The sequence below is a fragment of the Rhineura floridana genome, chromosome 7, assembly GCF_030035675.1.
Source record: "Rhineura floridana isolate rRhiFlo1 chromosome 7, rRhiFlo1.hap2, whole genome shotgun sequence".
In the NCBI taxonomy this organism is placed as follows: Eukaryota; Metazoa; Chordata; class Lepidosauria; order Squamata; family Rhineuridae; genus Rhineura; species Rhineura floridana.
The window spans coordinates 134944155-134964507 of NC_084486.1; the positions used below are offsets into that span (position 1 = coordinate 134944155).

At 44.6% G+C, this 20353-nt stretch overlaps 1 protein-coding gene across 1 annotated transcript in view; it reads right to left on the minus strand.

Moving 5' to 3' along the window:
* Positions 1 to 4506: 4506 nt before the first annotated feature.
* Positions 4507 to 20353, minus strand: part of TNFSF10 (TNF superfamily member 10) — a 31132-nt gene continuing 15285 nt past the window's right edge. Inside the window, exons 2-5 of the mRNA XM_061637323.1 lie at positions 13373 to 13513; positions 10688 to 10733; positions 8132 to 8248; positions 4507 to 7578 (exon numbers count right to left, since the gene is read on the minus strand). Of these exons, the coding sequence (XP_061493307.1) occupies positions 7121 to 7578; positions 8132 to 8248; positions 10688 to 10733; positions 13373 to 13513 (762 nt within the window). The 3' untranslated portion in view covers positions 4507 to 7120. The remainder of the gene's footprint in view (positions 7579 to 8131; positions 8249 to 10687; positions 10734 to 13372; positions 13514 to 20353) is intronic.

Consider the following 20353-nt stretch of genomic DNA (forward strand, 5'->3'; position numbering starts at 1 on the left):
ATTTATGGTAACCTCATGACTCCGAAGGACAGCGTGTCCTCACATTGCTTTTAAATGGTCTGCTTTGAAGACAACAATCGATAGGAGAAGGGCTGTAGCTCAGTGGGAGAGCATCTGCCTTGCATGTAGAAGGTCTTCAGTCCAATCCCTGGCATCTCCAGGTTTTGTTGTTATGTGCCTTCAAGTTGATTACGACTTATGGCAACCCTATGAATCAGCAGCCTCCAATAGCATCTGTTACAAACTACCCTGTTCAGATCTTGTAAGTTCAGGTTTGTGACTTCCTTTATGGCATCAATCCATCTCTTGTTTGGCCTTCCTCTTTTTCTACTCCCTTGTTTTCCCCAGCATTATTGTCTTTTCTAGTGAATCAAGTCTTCTCATTATGTGTCCAAAGTATGATAATCTGTTTCATCATTTTTGTTTCTAGTGATAGTTCTGGTTTAATTTGTTCTAACACCCAATTATTTGTCTTCTTCACAGCCCATGGTATGCGCAAAACTCTCCTCCAACTCCACATTTCAAATGAGTTGATTTTTCTCTTATCCGCTTTTTCACTGTCCGACTTTCACATCCATACATAGAGATCAGGAATACCATGGTCTGAATGATCCTGATTTTAGTGTTCAGTGATTCATCTTTGCATTTGAGGACCTTTTCTAGTTCTCTCACAGCTGCCCTCCCCAGTCCTTGCCTTCTTCTGATTTCTTGACTATTGTCTCCATTTTGGTTAATGACTGTGCCGAGGTATTGATAATCCTTGACAAGTTCAAGGTCCTTGTTGTCAACTTTAAAGTTACATAAATCTTCTGTTATCATTACGTTAGTCTTCTTGATGTTCACAGCTGTAGTCCTGCTTTTGTGCTTTCCTCATCTCCACGTAGGACTGGGGAAAACTCTGTCTAAAACCCTGGACAGCTGCTACCAGTCAGTGTAGACAAGACTGAGTGAGATGGGTCAATGGTCTGACTTGATTTAAAGCAGCTTCCTGTCTTCCTATGACAGACTGACCCTATTAAGTTGTTCTGGCACCAGAAATACTTGCAGTTCTTACCAACGTAGGAATCATCTTACCAGATCAGACTGAAGGTCTGTCTGTTCTAGCCTAACATTCTGTTTGCAGCAGATGCCAGACAAGATGCTTCCGGGAAGCTAACAAGAGGGCCATGAAGATAATTCTCCTGATGCAACTGTTTCTCATTTCTACCTTGCCATTTTCAGAGACATTTTGTCTTAGTAAATGGAGATTTGATGCAGTTCTTAACAGACAAGGAACACAGGAAGTTGCTTTATACTGAGTCAGACCATCGGTCCATATAGCTCAGTACTGACTACACTGACTGAAATATTCTCCAAGGTTTCAGGAGTCTCTCCCAGCCCTACCTGGAGATGCTGGGGAATGAACCTGGGTCACTGTGTATGGAAAGCAGATGCTCAACCACTGAGCTATGGCTCTTTAATAGTTATTTCCCCCCCCCAGCTATTCCATAGCTTTCCCCCCACCCCACTGAGCTATGGCCAAATGCACCCCTCCAGGCCTCACTATCTAGCCCTTGGGACTCTCCTCACGCCTCATCCCTCACTGGCCTTTTTTCACACCTCTCTTTAGCGTTATTGCTTGGGCTCCTGCTGGGAGGAAGGGCGCCATAGAAATCAATCAATCAATCAATGAAATGTGCCCTTGTACGTTTTCTTGCTTACCTGGATGTTGGATAGAGGGGGGGGGGTGTATGTGTAGAAAGTAGCCTATTGTACAAAGTCAAACTTCATGCATGTGGGCTTATCCAGTGATATATTCTTTTTGGTTTGAAGTTGCTGTCTGTATCTGTTTTGTATTGGCAAAAACCTTGATATTTGTAGATTGTTCATGTACTTTAAAACTGTATTCCTATTTGTTGTACTTACGTGCCTTCAAGTCGATTACGACTTATGGTGACCCTATGAACTGGCAACCTCTAATAGCATCTGTTAGAAACAGATATATTCCTATAGTACGGGAGATTAACAGGACAACCAAAGTGGCCTGCTCTTTTCCACTGGCTTCCTGGCACTTGGATTGCTCTGTCAGACTCATCCTTCAAGCCTGGAAGGATAACACCCACCATCTATTATGCAATGGTCTGAGGTCCTCATTGCCCTGGTAACATTTGAACGTATTGCTTATAGACCTCAATTTCTTGCAGATACCTATTTGGACATCTGAAGGGCTTATATTGACTGATATGTTTAACAAGATGGATGCATTGATTATTATTGTATCTTTAATGTGAGCTGATGGATTATTATATTATGTATTAATATATACCTTCACATTAATAAAATACAAGGAATGTATATAATTGCACAAAACAATGTATCCTTTAGAACACATCTGATTAGCAGTTTTGTTATGTGCCTTCAAGTCGGTTACAACTTATGATGACCCTATGAATCAGTGACCTCCAAGAGCATCTGTCGTGAACCGCCCTGTTCAGCTCTTGTAAGTTCAGGTCTGTGGCATCCTTTATGGAATCATAGAATAGTAGAGCTGGAAGGGGCCTATAAGGCCATCAAGTCCAACCCGCTGCTCAATGCAGGAATCAAAATCAAAGCATTCCACTTCAAAACATATCTGGTTACCGCAGTTGGGATCTTCAGAATACATTGTCTTCTGCAATTACATACATTCCTTGTATTTTATTGGTGTGAAGCTATGTATTATTGTTTGTTAATATTGTTGTCAACATTAAATCATCTACATGAAACTGGTGGGCAAAACTGAAGATATGGGGTATGCCATCATGATGCTGATGGCACTGATCTGTTTCTCAATTTCTTCAGATGTAAGCACCACCCTGCATGTGAAGGGTGCCCCGATTTTGCAGGCCCCACATACACACTGGTAAAGGGACAGGGTTTCAGAAATTTTCAGTGATGGTGTGTGTGTTGTCACTCACCAGCTCTCCTCACACTCCCGTTCAGCTGCTGTCATTTTTTTTTTGGTCCAAAATGACCCACAATGATGCAATGTTGTGAACATAAGAAGAGACTGTGCTGGATCAGGCCAATGGCCCATCTAGTCCAATATCCTGTTCTCACAGTGGCCAACCAGCCTATGGGAAGCCTGCAAGCAAGACTTTAGTACAAGAGCATTCTCCCCACTTGTGACATTCACAGGCATGCTGCCTCCAACGGTGGTGGTAAAACGTATCTATTGTGGCTGGCAGCCACTGACAGCCTTATCCTCCATCAATTGGTCTAATCCTCTTTAAAGGTTGTGGGCATTACTGCCTCCATAGTTTCTAACCACTGTGAAGAAGCACTTTGTTTTGTCTGGGCTGAAGCTTCCAACATTCAGCTTCATTGGATGATCCCAAATTATGAGGGAGAAAACCCTTTTTCTATCCACCTTCTCCATTCCATGGAAAAATGGGGGCCACCACTGTTGACAAAGCATTGTTCCTGTACATTCTGGATTTTAGAAAAAAAGAGTGGTCAAGGCTCCCATCCCTATGGAGTCTACCCACATAAATCTGTACATTTGTAGACCCACTTTGGACTTATGTAGGTCATGCGCTAGCCAGGGGAGAGGATGGCATGGCATTAGCCAGGGGAGGGGGATGGCATGGATTTAATCATTAGCAGCCATACACTTGAAAAGAGCCATTGTCTTCACAACTTTTTGGGCCAGCAGTTACATCTGGAATTTGGAGAAAGTGTTGTCGGCGCCATTCACAAAATGGCTGACATGGAAGGGCACAACACAAAATGGCTGTTGTGTCTAAAAAAACAAGAAGATGCGGTTATCCCCTCCCCCAATCAATGCGGGATACCTACATTAGTTGTCGCTATGGCTGCTCAGCAGGATCTTTGCACCTCTCCCTCTGTGCAGAACAGAAGGGAAGGCGGGTGTCCAGTCTTGGGATCAAATGAAGTAAGAGGGCATGTTCTACATAGGAGGCCAAGCCAGTACAAACAGGAACTGAGTACTTAGGTAGCGGTGGGCACACAAGTGCCACATTGGTGAGCTCTGGCTCACAACCATATTAACTATATACACACAACCTCACACAACTGACATTGCACTCAATACATTGATATTGGGCATGGAGCCGGTGGTCTCTGGTCCCACATCCCCTTGGAAGATAATATACATGGATAATTGTTGTAAACCACCCGGAGAGCTTCGGCTATGGGGCTATGTAATAAATAATAATAAGGCTCTTCTCAACAGCCCTTTAGACATCCCAAGAGTCTTGTGCTGTCTTATCAACTGCTGTTTTTTTAATCAGTTCCTGCAGCTGCCCAGTACCAATTTGATCTGCAGCAATGACAAAGTGATAATAGTGTCTTCCATGTCATTAAATGTTTCATCTGCTTATTTCTGCATAGGATGCCTCTCTTAAAACACAGAAGTGGGTCAGATGTTTTGTTTTTCTTCATTTCCTTTTTTCTGGCAACCCTGTTTTTTCATGACTTTTTTTCCAGATACAAGAAGCAAATGTTGAGTGAAGAAAAGGCAAGAGCTCTTGAGAAAATTCATTTTTTATAAAATGCTATTTACAAAATGGACAACATTCAAAGAGGTTAGAAAAAAACACAGAATTTTGTTTTCAATTTGCAAATTAACAGAAAAATTACAACTCTGCTGCTATTCTCTACGCTGCACACGACTGGGAGGGGTTTGATGACACCACCCCCTACGCATGTCCAAAGACCACATGAGGGGCCCACGCAGGGTAGCTCCACACAGTTGCATACAGTGTCCATGTCCTTGCCATCTACACATTCAGGTGGCTTAAGAGGCCACGCACACACACACGCCAAGTGTTGCGTTCCTCCACATGAGGCCAGATTCTGGCTCAATCAGGGTTTCCCCTCGAATAGAGTTCTATCTGCATACATCAGTACACACACAGAGCCCATTTTGATGCCAGCTGAACATGCAGAGCCAGGGGGCACTGCATGTGCCAATGGTAGGGCTAACCCAGTGCAGTCTCACATGCTCTTGCAACACGTGGGAGGGATCCCCCCTACTGTAAACACACAGATGCACACCATTTGCTACATTTGGCAACTGATAACCAAGGGAGGTGGGACTGGAAAGATGACTTACAGCTGCAATGCTATGCATCCTTACTTAGGAGTAAGCCCCATGGAGCACAGCGGGACTTACTTCTGAGTATGCATGCACAGCATTCTGTTGTATATTTAGTAACTGAAACTGATGAACAAACGCTCGTGGCTTTTTTCGTTGTACTCTTTTCCTTGTGATCCTGTGGTTTCTCTTGGAGAACAGTGTGTAGTGCTTGCAAAACAAACAGCTGTTTTCTGGGATGGATGGTATCAGGGTCACCCTGTTCTAAACTTACATGCAAAAAAAAGGTTTGTGTGCGTGGGAGTAGGGCAGCATCACCTCAGAGAGTTCAAGAGGCTGCAGAAAACATGGCAGATTTTAATACAATCCAAGCCTGTAGGAACTCCCTGCCAACTTCACATTCCCCCGCAGCCGAAGATTGCCAAAATATGTCAGGAGATTCCTTTGCAGTAAATCTTTGCCATCTATTTCCCTGCATCAGTGAAACATACTTAAATGTTCTTGGATGTAAATATGAGGAGCCAGGAGGTTGTACCTCTGGCCCTTGAGCCAACTGCCAGTCAAAAAGTCAGGTAACACATTACACCAACGCCATTGCTCCTGTATCTGTCTTGACTTGCTTGTTTTCTCCCTCAAAAGCACCCTCTGGCTCAAAATCTTTTTTTCAATGGTATCTCCCTGAGAATGGTATGAGTAGCATCACAGACTTGATGCACCTTTATTTATTTATTTACTAATTTATTAGTCGCCCATCTGGCTGGTTGTCCAGCCACTCTGGGCGACACACAACATAACAACATACAATTCACATTAGAGCCTTAAAATTCCAACAATAACACTAAAATCTAACCCACCTTGAGTTAAGAGTTGCCAACTTTTTTTTTTTCTTTCTAAGCCCTGCTCCTGTCTTTAACAGCACACCTACAGGTCGTAATGCTCAACTGCATGGAAGTTGTTCATTTCTGCACAGCTCAAACTGATGTTAAAGGCAATCCTATCTCCAAGGTTCCTGCTTTAGTGGGTATGTGCAAGTGAACATTTCTATGTTGTTGTCAGCATGTATTTTTTTAAAAAAAAATAAAAATAAAAGCAGGGCTTAGTTAAAAAATGTACTACGGCAGAGTAGGCCAGCTTTAAAGAGAAATATTCAATAAATGGTCAACAGTTTGCAGCTTGCGATATGGGTCACTTTCCCAACCTTGGTGTAGTCCAATCAATTGGATAATTATTGCCCATCATGCACTTTTAGAATATGTAAATTCTGCTCTCCTGCAGACCTCCCAATATGATGATTGCTAAGAGATGAACAGCAAATAGGGAAATATCACACGGTATAGCCCTTCTGGGACTGGCTCTCTTCAGGCTGCATGAAGGGGACTACAGGTTTGAACTTCCCTTGCCACCAAAACATTCATGTGCAAAGTTAGCATGCCATGCAGTTTAGCCTTCTAGCATGGGATCTTCCCCTACCTCCAGTGGTACAGTCCTGAGAGGCTCTTCCATGTGATATTTCTGATTACGTAGCTCAGCTCCTTCTGCTGTGAAAGGCTTGCAGTGGAAACAGCCTGGCCAAAGGCAACCACTTGTCCAAGGGCCATTGCCTCACTCCAGCAAATGCTATCTGCTATCCAAGAGTGGCCAGTCATGCGGTGATGCAGGCTGAACCTCGTGCTTTACTCCATACGGCTTCCCAGTGTGCATTACTCTGCAGGTCCAGTGGATTGCATTCAGTCTTCTGTGGTCAATACCGTTCTCAGGGACGGATCTAGTACAACCCTGCCCCCTCCAAAATAAAATCTGATATTCATGGCATTACAACCATTAATGCCTGGCCTTTTTTTTTATATATAGATGTTGACATATGGGACTTCCTTGTCTCTTGGCAAATCCAGATTCTCAATGCCAGGTTACCTGTCAACAGGAAGACTACACATGGCTCAGTTTCTGGAGACAGAAAATTAAGAGAGCCAGTGTTCTCTTTATGCAGTTCAAAACCAGATCTTTTGGTTTAAGGCTTTGGATATTTGGTCTCTCTCTCTTTTTTTAAGAGACCAAGAAGGCTCCAAAGAAACTTGCTTCTTTATCCATGTCCACCAGGTCCTCATAACTGACAGAGACAAAAATCCGATCATTTCTTTTTAGCTGGAACACTCCACCTTGGTATATGGAGTAAAGTCCGTATTCTGCCTTTTTGGACCAACAGCTGGTTCTCGCGCTTTTCATCAGTAGGATTGGGTCTGGGTAGTAGTTGGTGTATTTGGAAATGTACTGAACCATTTGCTTTGGGTTCCTGACACTGTCTGAGGCAGGATCTGAACTGGGTTCAACACCCTCTGGTTCAAGGAATTGGAAATATGTTTGAGAGTAGATATAGTAGAAGCCTGTTTGGGGTATGATAAGCTCCCCATCCCGCAAGTCTACGTTGTAGAGGAAGGAATGAGCTCTTCTGGACGGCTCCCACGTATTCATTTTGAATCCTAAGCCGCTTCTGACCAAGGGATCTGTGAATGGTTTGAAAAGACGAGAAACATATTTTAGGTGTAAAAAGCAAACAAAACAAATGCCACACCTCTAAGTACAAAATAATAATGAATTAATTACAAATGAGTACTTTTGCAAGTTAAAAATGAGGACCATTGCTAGTTCTTGTCAGCTTTTCATTTCAATCCAGAGTTCTTTGCTTGCTCGAATGCTCATTTATTGCTCTTAAAAATGCCCAACTCCCCATTCATTTTAATGGAGGAAAGTATTCCACATTATTACTAATTACTGCTGCAACATGCAAGTGGGGCCCTTAACTAAATGCTGCAATGTGGGGTGCTCCTCTGCCAGGATTCTCCATTCCATCCCACCCACTAGGCAAAAAAAACCACTCAACATCCCAGCAGCACGCTATGCTACCATTTCTGATTTTACAGTTAGCTTTTAACTGATTTTATGTACACCCATAAGTACTGGCTCAGTTTGTTCACTACTGGAAACAAGCTGTAAAGGAAATAAGCCACTGATCTTCTGTACATCCCCCACTGTTGAAGGAATAAGAAAGTGCCTTACTCTGCATGCTTAAAGCGCTCTTCCTGTTTTTGTTTGCAGTTAAGTGAGCGGCCACTCTAGGCACGGCGCTCTCAGCTGCATCTCTCTCAGTTGCAGCGGAATCGAGAGAAACATCACCTGGATGATAAAAGGAAGAAATGTCAGGAACTACAATCCCAACTAAAGCACTGCTGTGGCAGTGGGATGGGTTTTGCACATGGAAGGTCCTCCCAGGGATCAGTACTTGGCATCTCAGTAGAAAATAGGCTCAGGTAGGAGGCAGTGATGACTGGTGGGTCCGAAATCAGTGCAGCAGTGAATCCACTCCAGGCTTTAGTCTGAACTGTCAAGGAGCTGGCCAAGGTGCTGAAACTGTCAGCTCCTTGACAGTTCGGACTAAAACCCAGAGCAGATTCACTGCCCCCACTGACATCGGAGCCACCAGTCTTCACTAGTAGGAAGACAGTGGTGGAGAACCTCTAGTGTGTGGGCATTATTATAATTTATTACTTGTTAGTCACTTGTTACCTAAAGGCAACCAGAATGATCAAGAGGATGGAGCGACTCCCTTACGAGGAAAGGTTGCAGCATTTGGGGCTTTTTAGTTTAGAGAAAAGGCGGGTCAGAGGAGACACGATAGAAGTGTATAAAATTATGCATGGCATTGAGAAAGTGGATAGAGAAAAGTTCTTCTCCCTCTCTCATAATACTAGAACTCGTGGACATTCAAAGAAGCTGAATGTTGGAAGATTCAGGACAGACAAAAGGAAGTACTTCTTTACTCAGCGCATAGTCAAACTATGGAATTTGCTCCCACAAGATGCAGTAATGGCCACCAGCTTGGATGGCTTTAAAAGAAGATTAGACAAATTCATGGAGGACAGGGCTATCAATGGCTACTAGCCGTGATGGCTGTGCTGTGCCACCCTAGTCAGAGGCAGCATGCTTCTGAAAGCCAGTTGCCGGAAGCCTCAGGAAGGGAGAGTGTTCTTGCACTCGGGTCCTGCTTGTGGGCTTCCCCCAGGCACCTGGTTGGCCACTGTGAGAACAGGATGCTGGACTAGATGGGCCACTGGCCTGATCCAGCAGGCTCTTCTTATGTTCTTATATATACATACACGTTTTAAATAAGTAAAAAATAGACGTTTCCTATAACACCTACAGCTCATTACTAAGCATATAACACATACAAAAAACAATCCACCTCAGGAAGGTTTCGCAGCACACAAACAGTAAAACAAAATCGGCTCTGAGAAAACTCCTGGGGGAAAAGGTAAATCTTGACTTGGCGCCAAAAAGATGTCAGCGAAGGCACCAGGTGGACCTCACTGGCATTCTGCAGATGGGGAGCCACAACTGAAAAGGTCCTCTTCCTTGTCATCACCCTTTGAGCCTCCCTTGGACTTTGCCAGGCCTCTGGATTTGGCTCATGAGGCTTTTTTGGGCAAACCATGCCCATGTTTTCCATGCCTGACATTATATGACATCAGGTGCAGGGAAGTTTAAGCCAGACCTGCAAAGGACGAATGCACTCCCAATTCTTCCTCTGTAGCCACAGCTTGAAGCTGAAATGCCTGAAGTCACACGAAATGCCTGATATCATACCACCCACCTGCCAAAGTTGCCCACAGAGAGTTGGCCACTTTGGGATATGGCTGTCCAGCCAAAAGATCTTAGCTGCTAAGTGTAGGTGGTACCTGGGCAAGATAGACCAGTGACATGGTTCCACAGGAGGCAGCTTCCCATGTTAGGTATATAAGAAGCTGCTTTATTCCAGCTCAGACTATCTGTCTAACTAGCCCAGTATTGGCTACTCCGACTGGTAGCAGCTCTCCAGGATCTTTAGCCGAGGTCTTTCCCATCACCCACGGCTTCAGAGGAGGACAACGGATATGGTCAGTGGTATGGAGAGCAAGTCCATAGGAAAGGTTGAATGAACTGGATAGGAATAGCCTGAAGAAGAGAAGACCAGGGTGGGAGACGCAACAGAACTCTTCAGACACCTGAAGACTTGCTCTCTCCTGCCCCCGACGGCAAGCCTAGATCGAAGAGGCTTAAGTTACAGGAGGGTAGATTTCAAATGAGCATGCATACAGCTGAACAGGAAAGGCAATTTAACAATGCAACCAATTGCACTTTCCTTTGCCAGAGAGCTAATCCAGCCTCAGCTTGAAGACATCTGTTGGGAAATTCTTCTCGCTCAGGAATTCTTGCATCAAGCAGGTGGCTGAACTAGGTGGCCTTCAAAGACCCCTCTGGACACTATGATTTTATGATCCATTTTTTTAAAAAAATTAAGAGAAGCCAGGGACTGAACCTGCAACCTTCTGCCTGCAAAGCATGTGCTGTACCACTGAGCTATGGTGCCTCACCAACCATATTCCTTGTCTTTTCTACTGATGTACAGACATGTCAAGCCTTTACTTTTCCTTAGAAAAGTGCCGTAGAACCAATCTACATTTCCAGCGTTTTAGCATATTTAATCATTTGCCAACATGGGTCTTTCCTCCTAATGTCGTCACCCGCAAGACATTTGTTCCCCCAGTTCGGTGAGTAAACACGTTGCTGTGTCAATACCTTTGACTGAGGAGGCTGCCGTTTCCACACGGTTCCTGGCTATCATCTGCAAGTACAAATGTAATTGGTTAGCTTCTTATTCCCTCTGGCGAATTAGAATAGTGGGGTGGAGGTAGGGTGGGGAGTATGTGGAATCCTGTTCTGTAAGATGCCTAGTCATGACTCTTGAACAGCAGGAATGGGCAGGAGGTTGTGTTGGGGGCATAACCAGTGGGTCACTGTTTAAGGTGGACTAGCTTAAGATAGACCACCATGCACTTGCTGGGGGCTGGGATTCTTGCCAATAATGCTGCACATGATGAGCATTATTTATTTAACACATTTACTGATTTAAAGTATTGCTCAACTGCCCTTCATTAAAAGATTTCAAGCAATGAATGCCAAGGTATAAATCAGTGATTCCCACTTTTATTTCCCCCACAGACCACTTGAAAATTGCTGAGGGTCTCGGTAGACCACTTAATTATGTTTTCTGCCTGTTGTAGCAATTGTAGTGGGCTGTGCTTAGATGCCGTATGATTTATTATTTTTAATTGTATTTTTAATGCTTCTTTTATTTCTTGTATTGTATCTTATGGTATTTCAATCTAAATGCCATAGAATTCAAACTGTAATACAATAAAGGACAGAAAAGAAGCAATGAAATACAGTTAAAAATCAGTATGAACGTTTAATATGAACATGCTACGGACCACCTGAATGATGCTTCTGGACCATGATTTGGGAACCCCTGGTATAAATAAAACTATTTAAACAACATATAACAAACAGCAATATGCAATGTGACTGTGCTATGACGGTGGGCTTTTAATAATGCCTGTTTCTGATATTAACCTGTCCAAGTTATCTCTCTATATGAAAAGCTGTTATATCTTTGTAGGTCTGTCACAGATATCTTCAGTGCAAGGAACAGTATAGGATTGGGTGGAGGGCTGGTCTGGATGCCATCTTTGGTCCCCTCCATGCCTGTGGTTTCATATTGTTGAGCCCCAGCTCTCCCAGGGGAATCAGGGTGGGGAGCGGGCCGAGCCCCACCTTCCTCAGATAGAGCAGGGGGAGGAATCAGAGGTAGATGTGACTTTCGAGGACAACGAGGGAGGGGGAGTAGTTGACAGCCTGCCAGTTCCCACAGACAGTTCTCCCGTCGAAGCAGACTTCGTTCCACCTACAGACACCCCAACAGAGCCGTTGGGGGATGACCGGGCGGGTGCGCCAGCTCCAGCCCCCCAACATTCCCCGCCTGGCACTTCAAATGCTTTCCTGCCTCCTGAGGCATCTATCGAGCCTGTACTGTTAGATGAGCCGGTGGAGGGTCACCCCCCTTCGCCCCGCATGAGATGTCACGAGAAGGTGGGACTTCGAACGAGTCAGAGATTGCGGGCGAAGATCTTCCCTACTTATGGCGGCGCCCCCTTGATCCAGTTGCTGAGTCAACTTCCTTCACACGCTGCAGAGTACGCTTAGTTAGGGACTGTAGTGAGTTAGCATAGCTAAGTCTATGAAACGCCTTGCCTTTGATATTACTCTAATAAAACAGAAATTAATTCAAGTCTCGCCTCAGTTTCGTGATTCACACTCTGCGCAGGACACATATATGTAATCTAGGATTCTGCATGTGGTAAAACAAGGCAGATTTTTAAAACATAACACTGGGAGGAGAAAGGTAAAACTCCAGCTAAGATACCCTGTAAAATGCCTGGGCAAACAAAAAGTCCTTCACCTGCTGCTGAAAAAAAATTGTAATGTTGGCATGAGAAATGCCTCTTTAGGGAGGGCATTCCAGAGTTAGGGTACCATCACAAAAAAGGTCCTCTCCTTAACATATCTCCATGAAAGAGGGTACCTGCCCAGATGCAAGCAAAACCCAGATGAAGCAAGACTGCACATTCTGGATAACCTAATGCAGATCCATTATGGCTTGGTCATTAAGAGAGACCCCATGAATGTACTTTTGCTTCGTAAGCTGACTGTGGCATCACACTTAAGGCTGCAGTCGTATACACGCTTACCTGGGAGTAAGCCTCAATGAATGCACTAGGGCTTACTTCAGAGTAAGACATATCGATAACATTGCACCATTAGAGGCATTTCATACATTATGCAGAGGCAAAACCAGGTTTGCCAACAGAGCATGTGCCCAACAGGTACAGCCCATTACCTGTCAAGTGTTCCTGCACAAAACACATGGTATTCCCAAGCTGTTGTTTTTACCAGCCCCTGCTCTTATGCGTCTAACAGCAACTTGGTCTGCAGACATAACAAGTAATAATATTTATCTCCTTGCTATGAAAAAGCTTCACCCTGCTGATTTCTATGTATCAAGCTATTGTTACAGGCACACAGACAGGTGAGACTGTTCTTTCCCTGGGCAGCTGGCAAGCTTGGAAAATGCTGACAAACATTCACATTTAAGATCAGCCTTTCTCAATCTGGTGCTCTCCAAACGTTTCAGACTACAGTTCCTATCACTCCCGACCATTGGTCATGTTGCTGGGGCTGATGGGAGGTGTAGTCCAGAACATCTGGAGACCGCCAGGTTGGGTAAGACCATTTTAGATTTAGATATACACTTCAAGCATCTTAAGTGCTTATCTGAAAAAGACCTGAAAGCTTTGAAATGGGCCAAAATTCTTGTCACCAGGTTCTAGTGTTTTCATCTGATACAGCAGTTACAAAGAGAAGTACCTTTTTAATTAACCTTGAGAGCTGCCACTTGACTTGCCAGCAGGGGTCACCATCTTCATTGTAATTTGGATCCAGGTTCTCTAGGAAAAAGTTGTCTCTGGTAAAGCAAGCAAAGCTGCTCTTGGAATAAGTATCCCGGAGCTGTGTTAGTGGGGAGAAGAAAAAAAAACAGGCATAAGTGAACTGGGCACAACTCTAGGGATAGACAGAAATATCTATTTCAGATAAGCAAACATCAGAAGCTGTTTCTATACGTAGGAAAACCCTTTCTGTTGTCAGTGTTGCCTTTAAAAGATGCCCCCAAGATGCATTTATAAAGACCTCAATATTCCATCACAGTATTGCCTGCTCTGGCTGGCAGCAGCTCTCCAGAGGTTTGGGCAGAGGGCCTTCTCCATCACTTGATCTTTTCAACTAGAGATGCCAGACTGTAAGGGGGATTTTCCTACATGTTCACTGGAGTTCCAAAACAGACCTATAATCCCACCCTGTATTACAGAGGGGATTTCAGCAGAATAATCAGAGAATTCATAATTACTTAGACAATTCAGTTGAAATCTCCTCCTTAAAATATGGCTCTCACAGATAGTGTCTGGTTTTACAGTTCAATCCTTGATGTGTCTGCTCAGAAATAGGCTTCGGTGTTCAATGGGACTTATTCCCAGGTGTGTATAGAACTGCAACCTGAGATTAACATTAATAACTAGCAAGTCCCATGAGATCCAAGGCTTACTTCTGAGTAAACATGGTATAGATCTGATTGTGCTGCATAAGTGCTTCTAACGAGTTACCATTTTTTAGTGGTTGCTTATTGTAAGTCAGTTTGGGCCTCAGATTTTTGCAAACAGTGCTTATTACATTTTAAAAGTTAACAAACACTCCTGGGATTTCTGGAAGTTTATTAAAGCATTTTGAGCTGCGAAACAATTGTAGGAGGGGTGGGGGAGGAAGTTGGGTATACCCAAAATACACCAGAAGAAAAATAACAAATGGCCTATCAGTTCTTGTAACAATGAAAGTAGCATTGTGTAATTGTACAAAGAGTCTCATCAAATAAAAAAAAAATAGTCCAAGAATATTAAAAAATAAACATCCTCACTAAACCTTATCAGACTGTTGACAAGCTGGATGCCAGTGCCCCAATCCAGCGCTAGCTGCTGGTGAGCCACTGAACATAACAACCAGAGGCTCTGGATGGAAATGCACGTCCAAAATGGGTACTGAAAGAATCCTCCAGCCGGTTCGACAGACCTGGACAAGCATCCTGGTCACATCTAGGATGCCGCCCTGGGCTTCTTCTGGGAGGAAATGGTGGGATATAAATTGAGTAAGTGAATAAGTATATCTGCTTCAGCTACTGAAGACTGTTACCCTTCATTAATTGCTCTTGCTAGATGGGGGCACAGGTCTCCTGTGTACACTCTGCATTCCTCTAATGTAATTCTTGGCTTTTTACCCAGTTCAGCATACATTTTAATCATGAAGTCTATGAAATAATCCTCGACAATCCAGAAATATGACTAGTGCTGTGTTGATCCCCCTTACTTTTGTGAAAATCCTTGCACTCTTCTATGCAGGTTTGCATAGAAAGCTGCCTTATACAGAGTCAGGCCATTGGTCCATCTAGCTCCGTATTGTCTGCAGTGACTAGCAGTGGCTCTTGAGGGTTTCAGAGAGGGAAACCTTTCCAGCCCTACCTGGAGATGCCGGATATTGAACGTGGGACCTTCCACATGCAAGGCAGATGCTCAAGCGCATGCAGGGAGTTTTAAACATGTCTCAGACCCTCTTGGCCACCTCTGACAGTGTATATAATGCAAGAACAACCCCCATTCTCTCCCAATACTTTCCGAAGTTCAATCCACCCCAGGTCTCTTCACAGAGTTTTGTTACCTCCCCTCACCCAGCTATCCTGAATTGCCAAAAATAAAGGTAGAGAAAGGTTCAGTACAGCAGTAAAGTCAATTTTGACAGATGAATTGTTATTTAATTTACTATTATGTAAATGAAACCTTCCTAGATCCATCAGGTCCTCCTTCCTGCGGACTCAGCCTCCCATCCTATACACGTATGCCCCCCCCAAAAATTGAATTGAACTGACTTCCGAGTACACATATGTAAGAATGCACTGTAAATCACCTACCTCAGTAGGTTATGAGTGCTTCAAGAATGTTTCAACCAAGCCCCGATGAGCAAAACCAGATGAAATTGTGCAAAATGATAGCATTAAATAAATTCTGCAAAATTAAGAGCAGTTCTGCAAATTTGCTCAATCTATTGTTCTGTTAATTCCAGAATTGCTCTGTTAATTCCAGAATTTCAATGCCCTGGGATAGGATTCATTTTTTCTTTCTAAAAGACAGAGCATTAACAACCCACAGTATCCTGTTTTGAGGGCAGGAACTTGGAATAGATAATCCATTGGATCTCTTTAAGAATCTGTGCTTGCTTCCACTGCACGGCTCATTTCAGAGTCATAGAATTTGGCCTCCTTTTCTTTTTCATTGAGGTTACTTGGATGAGATTTTCATGGATGTGAAGAACACGTTTTGCAAGGAGAGGTGTGTGATGTCCCTGTATATATAACACTGTAAATATGGTAAGTGTGGGTTTATTAGAGTATATGTGGTAAGTAGACTGAGAGGGGGGGAGTACATGGGTTGGAATGTTGATGAGTGTTGCATTATGATTGGCTGAGCGCTTGAGTGTCTGAAGGTATAAATGAGAGGATGAGAGTTGAGAGGGAGTTTGGTTGGTTGGGTTTTTGTGAGGCTTTGAGAGGGTTGTAGGGTGGATTAGATTAGGCGGGTAGTGAGGCAGGTTATTGACGACTAGAAACATAAAGAGTAATGCATCTTATGAAATCTCACCCTTGTTGCCTGAACCTTTAAGAAATCTTGTTATTCCCTGTGTAAATAAATAGGTAGTTCTTGGTTTACCAAAATGCCTGATCCTTGGCTGGGTTTACACAGACCAGAAGGGTGGGCGGGGCATATACCAAGGTTGGGAAACAGTATCAATGGTGGCAGCGGTGAAGAGATAGTGTATCATCATCAGGTATCCAGAGCAACCCAGGGCTGTAATCTTTAGAGGCACAAAGATACAGGGAGGTTGTGGACTGCAAGTGCACCCAGACACAAAATAGCAATAAGCCAGGAGGAGACTAAGGCAGTCTCAAGGCATCACTGCTGTTTACAGGGAGTGTCTGGTGGTGCTGCCTAGCAGTGGGATCTTGTGAGATCTTTGCTAGAGCCGGTGAGAGAACTGTTTTGAGAGCAGGACCCTGAGGTGGGACCGTGACAAGGCGGTGACCACAGGAAGGGGCCTGACAAGGTGATGGAGATTTAGAGCTGTGCATCCCTGTGTTTTTTTTGTCCCTCCTCTGCCTTCTTTATACATATGTGTTGGGAGGTGGCCAGGAACAGCTGTACCTCTCTAGATCCAACACAGCTGGGTATAAACCCAGCTGTGCCAGAGATCACCTGGCTTGACTACAAGAGGACCCTAATGATGCTGACTCAGCCCCTGCGTGCATAGAGGCAAGATGGCAAACAGAGGCATCAGCAGATGGAGCAGTAAGGAAAGCCAGAGGTTTAGGAGGAATGTTACCACAACCTCAGAGGTAGCAAAGAAAGCTGAAAAGCAGGCAGATTTTTAGACAGGGGCAGCTACAACACTGTAAGTGGCGCAACTGCACAGTCCTAAATACTGGAGAGACCGTGCGGGGAGGGAAAAGAGTCTGTACAACTTTGGATAGTAATTAAAACTGTACAATTAAGCATTACAGGAACCTTATGGTAACAACAGTCTCAGGCTTCCTTAACAAAGGAGTAAGAGTCTCACCAAGTTGCATCTGCAAACTCAAGTCAACCTGGGGTTCTGAAGGAATCCTGTTATACTGCTGCCTTTTTCAGGGACTACAGACCAGACTAGAACAGAATGTAAAAATGATCCGTGGAAATTTAGCAGTTACAGGAAATGGAAGATTCTCAAAATGCCAAACTCCCATTGCTCAAGGCCCGTGTAGTGTAGTGAAGGTGTAGTGGAGAAGAACCAATATGCCATTGGCCCAACACATGTAGCAGGGCATACTCTAGACTTGGTTTTTGCAACTGGACATGGAGATGGTGAACTGAATGTGGGGGGCCTTACATCAGTCCCTCTGTCATGGACAGATCACTGTTTGCTGAAGTTTAGACTTACAGTGGCCTTTCCCCTCTGCAAGGGTGGGGGACCTATTAAGTTGGTCTGCCCCCAGAGACTAATGGATCCAGATGGTTTCCAAAGGGCTCTGGGGAGTTTTCCTGCTGATAGGGCTGGTGCTCCTGTCGAAACCCTGGTTGAACTGTGGAATACAGAAATGACCCAGGAGGTTGACATGATCGCTCCTGAGCGCCCTCTCCTGTGTAGAGCTTGTACGGCTCCATGATATACCCCAGAGTTGAAAGTGATGAAACAATATAGGAGACGGCTTGAATGCAGATGGAGATGAACTCCTAGTGGATGCAATTACACACTGGTAAGTGCCTATGGCAAGATATGTTTAGTGGCAGTGAGAGCAGCAAAAAAAAATATTTTGCTGCCACTATCAAATCATCAATCTGCCGCCCAGCAGAGCTCTTCAGAATTGTCCAGGGGCTATTACACGCTGGCCTCAATGACATGGTAGAACCATCTGAGGCCCACTGTAATGAATTTGCTAGGCACTTCCAGGATAAAAACTTTAACATCCACCAGGACTTAGACTCCAGTGTTACAGCAGGTGAATCAAGCAGGGTATCCAGAGCACAGCCTTGTCCCGATTTCTTGGATGAGTTTCAGTTGGTGCAGCTTGAGGACGTTGACAAGGTGGTTGGACAGGTTTGTGCAACCACTTCTGTGCTGGATTCTTGCCCTTCTTGGCTAATAAAAGCTAGCAGGGATGGAACAGCCGGAAGGGCCAGGGAAGTGATTAATGCCTCTCTGCGAGAGGGGGTGGGTCCCTGGCTGCCTGAAAGAGGCAGTAGTGAGACCACTCCTGAAGAGACCCTCCCTGGACCCAGAAAATCTTAATAACTATAGGCCGGTAGCAAATGTTCCTTTCCTGAGCAAGGTCCTTGAACGAGTGGTGGCAGGCACTCTTGGATGAGACCGATTATCTGGATCCATTTCAGTCAAGTTTAAGGCCTGGTTTTGGCACGGAAACAGCCTTGGTCGCCCGGTATGATGACCTCTGTCGGGAGAAAGACAGGGGGAGTGTGACTCTATTGATTCTCCTTGATCTCTCAGCGGCTCTCGATACCATCAAACATGGTATCCTTCTGGGAAGACTGGTTGAGTTGGGAGTGGGAGGGACTGCATGGCGGTGGTTCCGCTCCTACTTGGTGGGTTGCCTCCAGAAGGTGGTGCTTGGGGAACACTGCTCGGCACCCTGGACTCTCCAGTATGGGGTTCTGCAGGGGTCAGTTCTATCCCCCATGCTGTTCAACATCTACATGAAACTGTTGGGTGCGGTCATCCGGAGTTTTGGAGTGCACTGCCATGAGTATGCTGATGACATGCAGCTCTATTTCTCCTTTTCATCTTCTTCAGGTGAGGCTGTCAATGTGCTGAACCGGTGCCTGGCTGCAACAATGGACTGGATGAGGGCTAATAAACTGAGGCTCAATGCAGACAAGACTGAGATGCTGCTAGTGGGTGGTTCTTCTGATCAAGTGGTGGATGTCCAACCTGTCCTGGATGGGGTTGCACTCCCCCTGAAGGAGCAGGTTTGTAGCTTGGGGGTTCTCCTAGAACCATCTCTGTCACTTGAGGCTCAGGTAGCCTCGGTGGCATGGGGTGCCTTCTATCATTTTCGGCTGGTGGCCCAGCTATGACCCTATCTGGACAGGGATAACCTGGCTTCAGTTGTCCATGCTCTGGTAACCTCCAAGTTAGATTACTGCAATGCGCTCTACGTGGGGCTGCCTTTGAAGATGGTTCGGAAGCTGCAGCTTGTGCAAAATGCAGCGTCCAGATTGGTAACAGGGACCAGATGGTTCGAACATATAAAACCAATTCTGGCCCGCTTGCATTGGCAGCTGCCTGTATGTTTCCAAGCTCGATTCAAGGTGCTGGTTTTAACCTATAATGCCTTACACGGCTTGGGACCACAATACCTGATGGAACGCCTCTCCCGACATGAATCCACTTGTACACTATGCTCAATATCCAAGGCCCTCCTCCGGGTTCCTACTCCAAGGGAAGCTGGGAGTCTGGAAACAAGGGAGAGGGCCTTTTCAGTGGTGGCCCCCAAATTAAGGAATGATGTGCATGACGAGGTGTGCCTGGCGCCAACACTATTATCTTTTCAGCGCCAGGTCAAGACTTTCCTCTTCTCCCAGGCATTTTAGCATGTGTTTTAAATTGCTTTTTTTAAAAATGCGTTTTTAAATGTGTATATTTGTTTTTAATGTTTTAATTGTTGTAAACCGCCCAGAGAGCTTCAGCTACGGGGCGGTATACAAATACAATAAATAAATAAATAAGAACTGCGTGTGAAGGATCAAAACATGAACCCTGATCATCACTGAGACCACCCTTATTCCCAGCCCAGCTTAAGAACATAAAATGAGCCCTGCTGGCTCAGGCCAAAGGCCCATCTCGTCCAACATCCTGTTGTGGCCAATGATATGCCTCTGGGAAGCCTGCAAGCAAGTGTTCTGAATTAAATACAGTACGTTTGTAAAACACTTAGAAATTTTCCATGCAGCAAACTCAAATGAAAAAGCCATTCTTAATATATATATATTTTATTAATCATAGCAGAGCGAGAGAATAAAAAGTCTACCTTTAAAACCAAATTTTATCTTCCACCCAACCCGAAAACAGTAGTACTGTGGCCTTTCATATTGGATCTTTAGGATACTGGATGATGGAGGACTACTCAGCTTGTGAAGGAAGCAGATGTCAGCCTGGCGGTAGCTCTCTCTTCATTCCACCTGCCATTCTGTCTTCCATTAG